A 14,838-nucleotide genomic window follows, 5' to 3' on the forward strand; every position below is an offset into this window, starting at 1 on the left:
CACGTCCACAGAGCACCAGAAATGAGTCTAGCATGACCAAGGAAGTGAATTTTTTTTTTTAAGATTTGATTTATTTATTTGACAGAGAGAGATCACAAGCAGGCAGAGAGGCAGGTAGAGAGAGAGGAGGAAGCAGGCTCCCTGCTGAGCAGAGAGCCCAATGCGGGGCTCGATCCCAGGACCCTGAGATCATGACCTGAGCCGAAGGCAGCGGCTTAACCCACTGAGCCACCCAGGCGCCCCGGAAGTGAATTTTTTAAGTCTTATTTTAATGAATTTTAATTTAAATTGCCTGGTGGGGACAGACACTTATAAAGTGGCAGTCACTGTGCTTGGCGTGTGAGAGATGCTGAATCATGCTCTGAAGGGAAGAGCTCCCGTGGCTCGCCCGTCTTGTCCTCATAGCCAAGAATAGCAGGCCTGTAACTGTGTCCATTCACTTGTCCCGCTGTCCAGCCCACCGGGGTCTGCTCAGGTTTATAGCCTTACCAGTATTGGTCCCCACACACATCCACGTTCCTGAGTGTTGGTGACCTTTCCCCTACGGACGCGGTGCTCTGCTCGATGTTTCTGAGTGCTGGACAGCCCTCTAGGGCATTTCCCTGAGTGTCCTGTGCTGAGAAAGTCTGCCCTCCCTTCCCTCAAAGGGTTAGTGGTGACCATCCTGGACGGTGCAGCTAGAGCTCAGAGCATTGCTGGTCAGAGATAACCGGGCGCCAGGGATGGAATTCCTGCTTATCTCTAGAGGGAACATTTAGGCCCAGAAAGAAATTGTGTCCCCGCCCTGGCTCCCCAGCACAGGAGCACATGGAATCAGCTGATTTGGGGTCCCCAAGACCACCCTCAGGTTCAGTGATTATCTTGAAGGACTCACAGAACAAGATAGCCATGAAACTCCCAGAGACAAGAGGGACCAGGTGTGGGGCTTCCCCTTGTCCTCTCCCAGTGGAGTCGTGGGGATGGCATTTATTTCTCCCAACAACGATGTGACAGTATGTAGGGTATGTCCACCTGGGGGGCTCCCCTGTACCTAGGAGCTGGTCACATAGACAGCTGATGGCCTGCACAGCTGACCTTAACCTTCAGCTCCGGCAGAGGGCAAACTGATCCTACGTGGCCCAAGGTACCTGTATCACCCGGTTGTTAGCATAGACTGTCTAGAGCGGCCCCAGATGACCGGTGAACAAAGGCACTCTTTTTTTAAATAAGATTTTTATTTATTTATTTGGCAGAGAGAGAGACACAGCGAGAGAGGGAACACAAGCAGGGGGCACAGGAGAGGGAGAAGCAAGCTTCCCGCTGAGCAGGGAGCCCGATGTAGGGCTTGATCCCAGGACACTTAACGACTGAGCCCCCCAGGCTCCCTGAACAAAGACACTCTTACCAAACAGGGCATTCTTAGGGCTTAGAAGTGACCTCCCAGGAGTGAGGGCAAAGGTCAGACCTCTGGGCCAAGGCTAATCCTTCAAGGTACAGGATCACATTTCCAGGGTCCCGGGCTCTCTTTGTCTCATTAAAAATGTTCCCAGGTCATCATTGTGATTCTGTTTAAAATGACAGTTTCTTCTCCACTGGGCTCCAAGCTCTGTAGATTACCAGTTATTAGCCAAGGTCATCAGAAGACAAGCAGAGGGCCAGGCGGGGTTCCTCTGAGCCATCACTCCTGGGTAGAGGCTCAGGCTGAGACCCTCCCATGACTTGTCTCCTATGTGCTGGACATTGTCCCCAACAGAGAAATAACCTCTTCAGAAATGCTCCCCCAACTTGGCCCCCTGATCCCAGGTGGACCCCAAGGTCAGAGAAGGACGATGAAAGGCAAGCCCACCTTGCCCTTCTATCCTCCCTTCTGGGCACATCTGGGATGGGTGCTTCCTCTGAGGACTTGGAGTGTTTCAGGGGGTCAGGTAATGGAGGAGTCCACGTGCCTGCGGGGTCTTGGGTCCCTCTGTTCCCCATGAGGGTCCAAGGACCCTGGGGAGGTCAGCTTGCCAAGGCAGAATCGGGCCACCAGAACCAAGTGGCTACCTAAGCATCCCCCTGCGGGGTGCTGGCTGGAGCCGAAGCTCCCTGCCCCGCCTCTAATGCCATGTCCTGGACCCCAGGGGCTGGCCAAGATCCACCTGAGAGCCCAGTTGTGGTCTCAGCTGGCGCCATTATAGGCCGCACAGGCCCATTGTACCTTGGGGCTCGGTTTGCCCTAAAATGACCTTTAAGGCATCAAGGAGAGCCCCATAACGATTTGGGCTAAGGGAACAAATTCCCCTTCTCTCTCCCAGCCTGTGACCCCGTGCACGCTGGGCTCCCCTGCCCCAGACGCTAGCTCTCTGCTCGGGGACCTGATGGACCTGATGGCATCAGCAGGGCCTGGGCATTGGCTAGAAATGCAGAACCTCGGGCCCTACCCCTGACCTCAGCTTCAGAGGCTGTTTTAACCAGATCCCTGGAGGCACACTGACATTTGCGAGGCGATTGTCAGAGTGACAGGCACTTAGAAACTCTGCTCAGCGCAGAGGCTCCCACTGAAGGTTTTCTGGTGCCGGACCCTCCCTCCCCAACATAAACCTCCTCAGCAGAGGCCCCGGGTCCCAGGCAGTGGGCCGGTGAGCTGCTGAGCATCGAGGGCGCAGCTGAGACCCACTTGCCTTGTCACGCTGGGGCCCGAAGACAGACTTTGCCAGAAGTTCGTTTCTGCCCTGATGGGCCTGATTGCTAAACCAGGAGCTCCTGGGCTGAATTAAAATGCTGATTAAAATTCAGCCAGAGCTGCCTCTGTGTACCTCTGATTATAACAGCAGGCAGATGAAAATGTCAGCCTTCACGTGGGCTCTCCCCTACCTCCCCGCCACGTTCTTCCAGGGGGAAGGTGTCATTCAGCGATCGGCAAGTATTTACTGAGCACCTGTTACGTGCCAGGCAGAACCTGGGGGCTGGGGAAGCCGTGAGAACATGGGGCCCCAAGTCCCCACTCTTGTAGGGACAGATGTCCCCTGGGGCAGGTGCCTGGCTGTGGGAGCCTGAGCATATGAGAAACCTAGAAACTAGGACCCGCCCCACATCAGGCCCAGCTGAGTGGGGGAGAAGGGCACTGGGACATGTTCTCCTTCTGCTAACATCTAGGATGGGAGTAGTTAAGGGCACAACAAGTGATAGGATGGGTGGCTTCAGCCCTGCCCCCCAGCACCTCGACCCCTTCCTGAGCATGTTCCTACCCCACGCCCCATTGCTGACACTGCCGTCCTCCTCCAAACACCCTTGTGGGGTTGGCGCGATTCCTTGTCCCATTTTACAGATAGGGGAGGGGAGCCTTTGAGACATGGAGGAAGTCCCCAGAGTTGCACAGCCAGTAGGTGGCCTGGCCCCCACACGGGTGTGCTCCCAAATCATAGGCTCCTTATTTTTGCCCCGTTCTTGGTATCTGCCTAAGCTTGGCTTGTCCCTGGGTCCCAGGAGACCCCCAGGGCAGCCGGCCAGACCTCCAGGCGGAACAGGGTGAGAGTGAGTACTCAGGAGCCTGCTGATGCCTTCCCTCCTCTGCCTTCACCTCCCACCACTCTCCCCGCCAGGAGTGGGTCACCAGCACCGAGCTCCTCATCTCCCTGGACCGGCTCAACACGTTTGGGGACGACATCTTCAAGGATCCCAAGGTGCTGCAGTCCTACTACTACGCCGTGTCCGACTTCTCCGTGGGTGGCAGGTAGGTGGCAGGCAGGACCGTGCGGCCCGGGACCCCAGACCCTGGGTGGGGGACCAAGGAAGGCAGCCGCCACGTGGGGGTCACCCAGTGGCTGCCGTGGGGGGTGAAGAAGCCACTTGAGATGCGTCCGGGGAGAGAGGAGGGGTAGGGTCCTGGTCCCCTGGGCCCGACGCTCAAGGTCTTCATGGCCTGGCCACATCCCGGCTCCGGCATTTCCCGCATCGGCTGTGTTTCCACCAGTGCTTCCACCACCTGGCGTGACACGAGACCTTCAGACCTTCGCACCCGCTGATCTCTCGGCCTGGAGGTCCTAGCCTTTCCCCTTTCTCCTCCCTCCCTCCTTCCCTGCTCCCTCCCTCCCTCCCTTCCTACCTCCCTTTCTACTTTCCCTCCTTCCTTCCATTTTTCCTTCCTTCCTTCCTCATCCTTTATCCCTTCTCTTCTGTTCCTTTCCCTTCCCTCCTTCCTTCTTTTTCTTTCCAAGCCGAGCTGGTTCGGGGTGACCACACACCGCTGCAGGTCTGGAAGCTTCCAGAGCTTCCCCTCTCCGGCCAGCCCTCCTGATGTCACAGACTGTGAAGCCTGTCCACCCCGCTCCTGCCCCAGTCTCCTTCTAATCTTGGGTGTGATCGGGCTTCATGGGGACCCGGACGTTTTAAATAAGACTTGGAGGTACCTCCGTGCAGACGAATGGCCCAGGCCACCCCAAAGCCCCACAGCCAACTCCTTGGAAGGGGCCCCAAGGGAGCAGGGGTCGTGTTTCCTCTCTCCTGTGGGAACTGCCAGTTCCTGCTGTCTGGACCCCCGGTGCTGGCTCCCCTGTGGCTGCGGGTCCCGGGCACACACGGCGGGCACACACGGCGGGCTGTGGAACCAGGGCGGGCACACACGGGATCTTCAGCAGGAACGCTCGGGGGCTTCCATCTTGGAAAGTAAAGAGGAAGACAGGCATTCCCGCCCCAACCCCAAGGGGGTGGCTCACTCTCCAGCGAACATGTCCACGCACGGCAGAATAACAAGGATGGGGCCTGTCAGGGAGACTGCTCTGCAGACGGCGGCCCAGCCCGGGTGGGAGGAGGCCAGCATCCTGGGCAGAAGGGCCGGTGTGTGTGCCTCTTCCAAAGACAAGGCTAGAAGATGGTCAGGACCGTGGACCAAGTTCATTCAGGACCCACAGGCAGTGGGGAGCCTTGGAAGGATTTGGCCAGAGTAGTGACAGGGTTTGGAAAGGCTCCAACCCCCTGACATCGCACGGGGAAGGATAAGAGGAGCGAAAAGCCAGAAAGCATTAGGAAACGGCCGCGGGAGGGGGTGGGAAGGCTGGGAGAAGCTCGTGGGTCCGCAGGCTGTCTAGGATGGGAAGTCCTCTTGCTTGTGGGCGTGATTTTGGAATTCAGGGACATTTGAGTGGCGTTCAGAGGGGTGGAAAGGTCCAGGAAGGGAACGTAGGGCCCAGCTGCCTGCACTCGCCGGGTCTGCCCCCTCCAGGCTGGGCTGGGGCTGGAGGGGAGGGGAGGTGGGGGTGTCTGTGAGGGCCCCTCCATGCCTCCTCCCCCGCCCCTCCCACGCTTGGTTCGGGTCAAACCACCCAGGAGGAGGCGCTCTCCACGGTTGGCAGGTGGTGGCAGACTCCAGCGCCTGCTGTCAGGGGGCTTCGGGCCAGAGGACATCTGGGCTCCAGCTGTCCGAGCCAGACCACCCTCAGGCCTGCCACTGGCTGGGGGGCAGGTGGGCCGGCACCCGGAGTCCCACAGTGGCCTGGAAGAATTTCATTCTTTCCCTTGGGGTTAGAGGGCTTCATGGGGGAGGCTGGGTGTTCGCAGACCTCGCTGGGGACATGGGTGGTCCCTTGTCCCAAGGCCGGGGTCACTATCTCCCAAGACTACCCACTGTCTGCCTCACCCCTGCCAGAAATGCTGGGGTGTTCCCTGCCTACCCGTGGCTCCCATGGAGAAAACAATGGCCTGTGCCCTTACTAAACCCGGTGTCCCCTAAGTAGAGGAGACAGTGGGGGTGCTGGCAGCGGTCAGCAATTTCTTAAAGTCTGCCAAGGGCAGAGCACAGAACGCAGCCTACAGGAGCCTGAGACTAGTGTCCAGGAGTGTGGGGTCTGCACGGAGCAGAACAGGGTGTGGAGTCTAGCTCTGCCACTCAGCACCTGTCACTTCAGCCTGAACCTTCGTTTCCTCATCTGTGAAATGGGGGTGGGTGTGGTCCTTCCTGCCGCGGCAGGAAGGTATGAGCTCTGCCGGGCGGGGGGCAGAGGGGAAGGCTGGAATTCAGACCTCGTGGTGGCCCCATGGGCTCACTTGTGTCTGCCCAGTTCTGCCGGTCTCCTGTCACCGCGGGAAGGTGGATGCGGTGGGAAATGGTCCCCAGGGGCCGTACAGAGGCACAGATTCACCAGGGACTTGAGTCGGGGGCTGTCCTCCGTAAGGAGCAACCACTTTCTCGCCCCTTTAGACATCAAGGAGGAGTGCGGACCAGCTGCCCCCTTCCTCCACCCCTGCCTCCACCTGGGACACTGGGATGACCTCTTTCTGGGTCTGTCTGGGCTAGGACTCCTTCAGCAGCAGCCTCGCAAACTTTGCCATTCCTAACAGCTGGCCCAGGGCAGCCTGCATGTGCCTCAGTTCTCCCATCTGTGAAATGGGTATATTAGTGGGCTCACGAAGATGCAGTGCGTTTGTCCACAGGCGGAGCTCAGAATAGCACAACGCAGCCCGCTCTCTGTTCCCATTGACCCAGGCGCATAATAGGGCTTCCCTGTAGCCCCGTCACTGAATGGTCCAATTGGGCTGCCTGGCAGTGAGCCCCTCCTCTGACGGTGCCTTCCCCAGTCTCTGGATCCGATCTCCGTGTTCCCCCAGGTGCAAGTGCAACGGGCATGCCAGTGAGTGTGGTCCTGATGCGGCAGGCCGCCTGGCCTGCCGGTGCCAGCACAACACCACAGGCACCGACTGCGAGCGCTGCCTGCCCTTCTTCCAGGACCGCCCGTGGGCCCGCGGCACGGCTGAGGCCGCCAACGAGTGTGTGCGTGAGTGTCTCAGGGCTCTGGGCCCCAGGGGCCGAGTCCCTGAGACCTGGCAGTGGGGGCTGCTCCTGCCGCACCCCCCACCCCGTTGCTGCAGGGCCGAGGAGGGGCAAGGGGAGAGCAGGAAGGGGCGTGTATTCCTCCGCCTTGCCCCTACAAAGCGCCCCCCAGACCAGTCCCGCGATGTCAAGGAGGCATCTGGGAAGGCCCCCCCACTGTTCTTTGTTTCAATGATTCCAACCGCAGCTGCTAATCAAAGCCAGAATAGAAGGCCCCAGGTCCTGGGGGACTCTGACCTGCCCACCCAGCCTCTCCCACGGCCCCCCAGGCAGCCTTTGAAGACAAGATCCCCATGTGATGTGGCTTTGACCACCAAACCTCAGAGACAGGCTGGAGACGATGGTGCCAGCGTACCTTCCCTGGGGACGTGGGACTGCACACAGCGGGTTTGGGACCGTCCATCACCGCCCGTCCCAGCCCCCACCCCAGCTTCCCCCAGGCTCCAAGCCCTGCCCTGTCCCCCAGAGAGTCACCCGAACTTCTTTGGGCTCCCCATGTGTAGCTGACCCATTGCTGGGCGCCGGGTCACAGCTGGTGGCGGGAGGGGTGTGTTCACCTGCGGCTGTCCTGACAGCTTGGCCTCTGGGCCCACCCTGGAAATGGGCCCGGGCTGCTGGCGGCCAGAGCAGGGGCCGGGAGAGGACAGCCTGTTCTGTAAACAGGATGGCGCTGTCTGCAGGGGCTTCCCACAGCCACCATGGCCCTCTTGGGGTTCTGTTGCCCTCTCTGGTCTGCCTCCCCCAGGAAGTCCTCCCTGGGGCCAAAGAGGCGGGCTGGCTGGCTCACCCATTCTGAGCCTGAGGCTGTCTCCACGGTCGGGACACAGAAAGCCAGACCATGTCTCCTGCCATGTTCTCTCCCAGTGGTCACATCTCTGTCCTCTCCGCCACCAGCCCGGAAGCTGGAGCTCCATGCCTGACCCCTCGCCCCCCTCCCCACAACCCCAAGCTCAGCCTCATCCTCTCCTCTCGGGCTGCCTGTCCTTCTATGCAGTCTATGCCTTGGTCCCAGCCCCGTCACCCCTCCTCCGGGCCTGAAGCCCCCCCCCCCCCTGCTCACCAGCCCCCAGCCCAGCTCCGCCCGCAGCCCGAGGCCCTTGCCGAAGTGCCAGCCCAGTTACACCCAGACCCTGGGTGACCCTCCCAGAGCCTGCCTTGCTCCAAGGTGAAGTCCGCTGACCATGGCTGCCCGGCCTCCCTGGATCAGGCTCTGCTGACCTCTTGACCCCATAGCGGCCCCCGCACCTCCCTACCCTGTCCCATGGTCTGCCCGTCACGTGACCTGACAGCCACCACCCCACCCCACCCGCTTCCTGCAGCACTGGGTGGATCTTCTCTGGCCCTCATTCCTGCCTGGGACCGCCCCCGCCCTGAGGACGCCCAGTCCTCTCCCTCCTTCAGCTCCCAGGGCCTCCCTGCGGCTCTGCCCACCTGCGGGGTTTTCGCTTGCGCGCTGCGTGCTGCCAAACCGTGGGCAGTGCTGTCCTGCCCGCCGGCCCGCCCGCGTGGGTCTCCCCCCGAGATGGCCTGAGCCGTCCCTAGCGCGCCCTCCTTTCTTAATGAATTAATGAGTGAAGGAGGCGTGGCCTGTATTCCACGCATCTGAATGGCCTCGCGGTCCCTAGGAGCCAGAGCCATGCAACTCGCAGCTCTCGTAGGGCTGGGAGGGCCCACAAGACAGCTTGGAGCGAGCCACACTGCTGCTCCAAAGGTGGCCCTCCGTGGTCTGTGCGTGCGGACGGGGCGTCGGGCTTGCCTGGGAGGGCCCTGGGTCGTGGTGCCCCCTTCGCTCTTGAGAGTCCTGTTGGGGAAGATGGGTCGCTGCTCTCCGTGTCCTTGGTCATGCTGGGCCTGCCCTTCACCCGGGCCCTGGAGCTGCCGGCTCCTGCATCACCAGGAGGCCGATTGGCCCAGACCCCCGGCCCCTCACGTGCCGCCCCCCACCCCCTGCCCGCAGCCTGTAACTGCAGCGGCCACTCGGACGAGTGTGTGTTCGACCGGGAGCTCTTCCGCAGCACGGGCCACGGCGGGCGCTGCCTCCGCTGCCGGGACCACACAGCCGGGCCACACTGCGAGCACTGCCAGGAGGACTTCTACCGCTGGAGCCCCCGGACGCCGTGCCAGCCCTGCGACTGCCACCCGGCAGGTAGCAGCCCCCGCCCCACCCCTGCCCCGATCGGGCCCCCGCCGCCCGGCCCCCGCCCCACCCCTGCCCCGATCGGGTCCCCGCTGCCCTGTGCCCTTCCTCCCCCAGGCTCCTTGCACCTTCAGTGTGATGCCTCGGGCACCTGCGTCTGCAAGCCCACGGTGACGGGCTGGAAGTGTGACCGCTGCCGGCCTGGGTTCCACGCGCTCAGCGACGGAGGCTGCAGGTGAGGCGGCCGGCTGTGTGGGGCGCAGGTGGTGGACTGGGAATGAAAGCCAGGAGGCGGGAGGGATGGGTGGTAGCTGTCCTTCCCACCTTCCTTCCATCCTTCTATCCGTCATTCCATCTTATTATTCTGGAGCCCATCTCAAGGGATCTAGAGACACCTTGTTCCCAGAGGATGTGAGACAGGGCATGAGTCCCGTGGCAGCCCGGCTGGCCTCAGCGGTCAAGGGCAGGCTTCGCATGAGAGGCACCGAGTTCTAGTGGGAGCACTGCCGAAAGACGGCAGAGGGCCTGGTGTTCCAGGCGGAGGAAGAGCGCATGCAAATGCTCAGAGGCAAATGGAAGGCGAAGGTCAGTGTGGATGAGCAGGGGCTGCAGGGCAGAAGGGTGCACGGAAGAGGAGGGTCCGGTGGGGCCTCGAGGCCTCAGGAGGAGCTTTGGACGGGCGTGAGGCAGCAGCGGGATGAGGGTGGCGGCCAGGGTAGAGGCTGCAGCTGGAACGGCTGGGAGACGTGGCAGCTCGCACAAGCGTTTGAGCACGGAGGGGCAGAGAACAGGACAGATTCCAGAGCCCCTTGGAAGGCAGAGTTGGCAGGAGGTGGTCACCAGGGAACAGAAGAGGAAGCAGGGGTGACTGCTGAGCCTCCAGGTCCCTGGGCGGAGGGAGGCCATTCGTGACACGGGGAGCACGACACAGGGAGAGGCTAGTGTGCAGTACGGGTGGGGCGTGCAAGGGGAGAGAGACAGGCAGGGGCTCCTGCGGCCCAGACCTCGGAAGGAGGCTTTAACACGCTCATCTAACTCGATCACCTGATTGAGAAACTTGCGTGACCGACAACATGAGGCTCTTAGAAACTCTGAAACACTTTTAAATGAACTTGGCTTTGGTTACAACAGGCTCTTTGTGTATTTGAGACGCAGTGGAAATGCATCGGGGTCGGATGGGGGCTCCTGGATGCCTCACGGAATACTCAGTGGGTCTAGGCACAGCTCTGGGCATGAGGCCGGAACTCACATGTGCTCCCGGGGTTTCTCTGGCCTCTGGGCCTTTGTATGTGCTCCTACCCCAGGTACCCTTCTCCCTGCAGCGCCCTGCCTCTCCCCGCCTGTGTCTAGCAAACCCTTCCACTTTCTACAGTTCTCGGCCCAGGTACCACTTCCCCAGGGAGTCTTCCCTCTACCTGTTCTCTGATCCTTCACTGCAACCTCCTTGGTGCACGTACGGCCTCTCATATTTCCTCTTAGAACTTATCAAATCACAGTAGCTACCTGTTTGCTTGTCCCTATTCAGTTGACTATAGACTCTGTGAGAGCAGGAACCATGTCCTGTCAGATGATGGATGGGTGGATGGACGGGTGGGTGGATGGATGGAGAGCTGCCTGGATGGGTGGTTGGGTCACTCAAGGCAGGGAGGACGGACACATGAGTGGGTGGTTGGAAGAATGTACAGATGGAGGAGTGGGTGGGTTGGCAGGCGGCTCACTCTTCAGGAGAGTGGGCGGGTCGCTTCCTTGGCAAGGTGGGAATGGTAAAAGCCAGGCGGCGGGCTCTTGGGTCAGCCTGCCTCCTGGTCCTCTAGGGAAGGGGGAAGGATGGAGAAGTTTCCCTCCCAGGAGGATGGGCTGTCCTCACTCTGGGCTTGCTCATCAGATACTTTCCTGCTGTCCTGTCTCCTTGGCAGACCGTGTGCCTGCAGTGAAGCCGGCAGCCTGGGCACCTGTGACCCCCACAGCGGACGCTGCCCCTGTAAGGAGAATGTGGAAGGCCACCTGTGTGACAGGTGGGCGAGCCGACCCGACCCTCAGCTTGCTGGGGGTGACTTCAGGGCTCGTGGTGGAGGAGCTGGGGCAGGGTCCGAACAGACCTGGGTGACTTCACCACCTGGTGCTCTTCCTGGGGCACCATGGGGTCTGCCGTCCTGGAGGTGATCTGAAGGTTTTGACGCTGTTTATACTCTTTTATAAAGACTTGCTTATTAGAGAGAGAGAGCGAGCGCATGGGTGGGAGGGGCAGAGGGAGAGGAAGAGAGAGTCTGACGCAGACTCCATGCTTAGCACGGAGCCGGACCTGGGGCTCGATCTCATGGCGCTGACATCAGGACCTGAGCGGAAACCAAGAGTCGGGCGCGTGACCGGCTGAGCCACCTGGGCGCCCTGCACCATTTGTTCTTGGACCCCTTCCACTGATGGTTAGAAGCCGTGACAGCCATTTTCCTTTTATATCTGAAAACGAAAGAACCAGAAAAGATAGGAGATATTCTCTACTCCGGGGATGGCAAATCCCTGATACTCCAGCCGTGCCCTCCCCGCTCACCCCGCCCCCGGGTGGACATCACCGGTGGAGCACAGTAGTCTTTCCCACGAGCCCTACTATAACCTCAGAACCCTCCTGGCCCTGCTCCCGGGGCCTCCCGCCCGCAGAGCTGCGATTCCAGCCTCTTTGCCACCTTTGTCATCCTCTCGAGGTACAAACGGAGCGTCTGAAGTTCACGAGGCAGGATTACTTTTCCAAATCACATGGTCCTTCAACTTATTCTTCTGTGTGTTCAGAGGGCCTCCTAGCTCCAAGCCATGGGGGGCTGGCGGACAAATGTGGGTTTATCTCTGTGGGCGCACACCGTCTCCTCTTCCTGGTCTTGGCTCTGATCTCTGAGGCAGCCAGTGCAGGGTCTGTCTGGGGCTCTTTGATTCTCTGGCCATAGACCTGTGTGGGAAGCCCCCGACACGGCACTATACTGTGGACTCGACCCTCGTCGGGGCGTGCCGGGTCTCTGCCGATTCAGAAGAAGCCAGTCCCAAAGCTGTGGCTGGCCCTGGCCTTGACTCACCTAGGTCAGCCCCAGGCCACCCCCTCACCTCGTCCACGTGTGACCTGCAGGCCCTGGAGTCAGGGCTCGGCTCCCTGCGGGATTTCCTTCGCTGAGATCCCCCAGGGGAGGAAACAGAGGAGTCGGGGAACCGGACCCCTTCTCCCACAATTCTGCCCCCAACCCGCCTTGCGCCTTGAGGGGGTGCTCCCTCTGGGCCTCACTTTGCCCGTTTGTGAAATGGGGAGGTTTGATGAGATGTGTTCCTCAGAGCTGTCTGGGCCTCAGGGGTCATCGACAGCTTCGGACGAATCCGATTATTCCTCCGCCCCGGCGGGCTCCGTGGGGCCCCAGGTGGAGACCCGGAATCTGTGATTGTGTCTCCAGGGCTCCTCGGAGAAACAGCTGATTCTGGGAATGGGGCAGGGACCGTGCCAGATGCGTCCAGGGTGTCTGGTCATCACAGAGAGCAAGGAAGTGCTTCATTAAAAGCAAAACCAGATGAAAACAAAAAGAAAATAACTCTAAACCAGGATGGGGTTCTGTGTCAAAAGGACGTAAGCCTGACCTAGAGGAGCTCCCTAAAGTTGGAACCAGTCTGAACAACAAAATAAATAATGACGGTATTGGATTATGACCCAAAGAATCAAACAGATACCTGCAAGTCCACACTAATACAAACAGATGGGGCGGGGGGGATAGATAACACCAGGACGAAAGGACAAATGGGAACGGCAAAAGGATTCCAAATAATAAATGTAGAAGGAAGTGGGGGAAATAGGAAATCAGTTTGAATCTCAAAGTAACCGTCGTGGTGAGCAAGAGCCACCTGATTGAGTGGGCAGAATTTTCAGGAGAAACAGGATATTTGCATAGCCCCAGGTATCTCCCCCGCAAAATATTTCGTAATTACGGTGGTGGCCCCAAAGTGGATCCACAAGCCTTTAATACCCCCCACCCCCGGCCTCCAGGGGATGGGGCGTAACTCCTGCCGCCTCTGGCTGCCCTTAGTGACTTCCTTCTGAACGCGGCCCTTTCCGTGGTGCGGGAGTGTACTGGGAGGCCAACAGTCTTGGCCGGGCTGTGGAGGTTAACGCTCCTGGTGATGGCGCAGGGGCGGCATTGACCCCAGTGCGATGTAACAAGAAGGACGCTTCGCCTCTATTTCTTCCCCAAACCCACGCGCCCAGTGTAATCATGAGACTGCATCAGAGAAACCCGAACTGGGGGCATTCTACAAAACATCTGACCAACGCCCTTCAAAACCGGCAAGGTCATGAACGACAAGATTGCTGCGTGGACCAGAGGAGGCGGCATGGTCCCGGGTCAGGTCTGGGCCAGAAAAACCAGAATTGGTGGGAAAAGGGCAGAGTTCTTACTTAATCAAGTCTGGAGTTGAGTAAATAATGTGAACTAACAAGACTTTCCTGGCCCAGTTAAGTGTACCCTCGCAAAGTCGTTGACATTAGGGAAAGCTGGCGACGAGGCCACGGGAGCTCCCCGCGTGATCTTTGCAACTCTTGTAAATCTGAAAACTATACACATATTTTTTGAAGTTTCCCCAGTGATGCTGGCTCACCTTGACCTAGTTGAGATCCCCTGAACCTCCCTGACTCACCGCCACCGCCCCCCACTGGGGGGCCTGCGCTCCTTACAGGTGCCGCCCCGGGACCTTCAGCCTGCAGCGCAACAACCCTGCTGGCTGCTCCAGCTGCTTCTGCTTTGGCCACTCCAAGGTGTGTGCGGCCGCGGCCCAGTTTCGGGAGCACCACATCCTCTCCAACCTCCGCCAGGGTAGGAAGCGCCTCTCTTCCCCCCACAGCCACCTCCCTGGGGTCTGCCTGCTCCCCGCCCAGGTGGGGCAAGCTGTCAGGTGGCCTGTGGGGTGGGCTGTCCTGCGGGGGGATGGGGCGGGGAGGGGCTGGGGTGGGAGTGGGACAGAGGGGGCAGGCTCAGGCTGCCGGGGAGGCTTCGCTGGGCTCACACAGACAGGCCATACTGTTGTGTCCTCTGCACCCTTCAGCGCTCCCCGTATCTACCTGCGCCCCTCGGCTCCCTGCCTAGCCTCCAGCAGGGTTGGGAGCTGGGTAGGTGGCAGCCTTTAGACCCTGTGGGGGAGTTCCTAATCAGTCGTGTCAAGAATCCCTTGACGTATTCCCTGTCCCCCCGGGCTGGGATTCACACTCAGTCCCCAGACTCCATTCACTGAGCCCCAGCTGTGTGCCAGGCACTGTGCTGAGCTCTTTATATCATGGAACCCATGGACCTAGGAAGGTAGGTACTGTTATTCCCATTTTACCGGAGAGACAGCTGAGGCCCAGAAAAGGCAGGTCACAGAATTCAGTGGTTGCCACTCAGTTTGTCAGCTCCTGAGTGTTGCTCTCCGCGGCCTTGCCAGCCTTCTGTCTGGGACAGGGTCCGGGGGTACCGCGGCGCCCTGGGTCCCCAACGGCGGGTGTGTGCCTGTGCGTCTTTGGAGTTAGAGGGCGATGGAGCTCGGCATTTAATCAGAGCCTATGGGGACCCCTGCCGTGCCCTACAGAGGCCCCCCCACTCCTGAATTTCCACCAGGCAGGAGGCCCTTTCAGCCCTGGGTGCCCCAGACGCGGAGGCAGTGCGCCCTCTGCTGGACACTGCGCAGAAAGCAGGATGGAGATGGGGTCCCGCCTTGCGGTCCCCTGGCAGGGGTCTAGGAGGTCCGCATCAGACAGGACTCATTTTATAGATCCTAAGAACCAAGCCATTTTCTGCTCTCAGGTTGAGCCAGGCGCTGGGTTTGGCACGTCTGTCTCAGTATCTCATGTACCTCACCGTGACCCTGAGGCCACAGTCTCAAACATTTTTCGCTCCCCCATCCCTTCATGCTCTTGAAA

The 14,838-nt window shown here is 59.9% G+C and overlaps 1 protein-coding gene across 1 annotated transcript in view; it reads left to right on the forward strand.

The window, feature by feature from the left end:
- The window catches only part of LOC111145932 (laminin subunit gamma 3), a 55,544-nt gene that overhangs the window by 14,614 nt on the left and 26,092 nt on the right, over positions 1–14,838 (forward strand). The window contains exons 3-8 of the mRNA XM_022501250.1: positions 3,564–3,694; positions 6,565–6,731; positions 8,745–8,933; positions 9,042–9,159; positions 10,841–10,939; positions 13,623–13,759. Coding sequence (XP_022356958.1) covers positions 3,564–3,694; positions 6,565–6,731; positions 8,745–8,933; positions 9,042–9,159; positions 10,841–10,939; positions 13,623–13,759 — 841 coding nt within the window. The remainder of the gene's footprint in view (positions 1–3,563; positions 3,695–6,564; positions 6,732–8,744; positions 8,934–9,041; positions 9,160–10,840; positions 10,940–13,622; positions 13,760–14,838) is intronic.

Source organism: Enhydra lutris, unplaced genomic scaffold, assembly GCF_002288905.1.
Source record: "Enhydra lutris kenyoni isolate GAN:26980312 unplaced genomic scaffold, ASM228890v2 scaffoldscaffold13, whole genome shotgun sequence".
In the NCBI taxonomy this organism is placed as follows: Eukaryota; Metazoa; Chordata; class Mammalia; order Carnivora; family Mustelidae; genus Enhydra; species Enhydra lutris.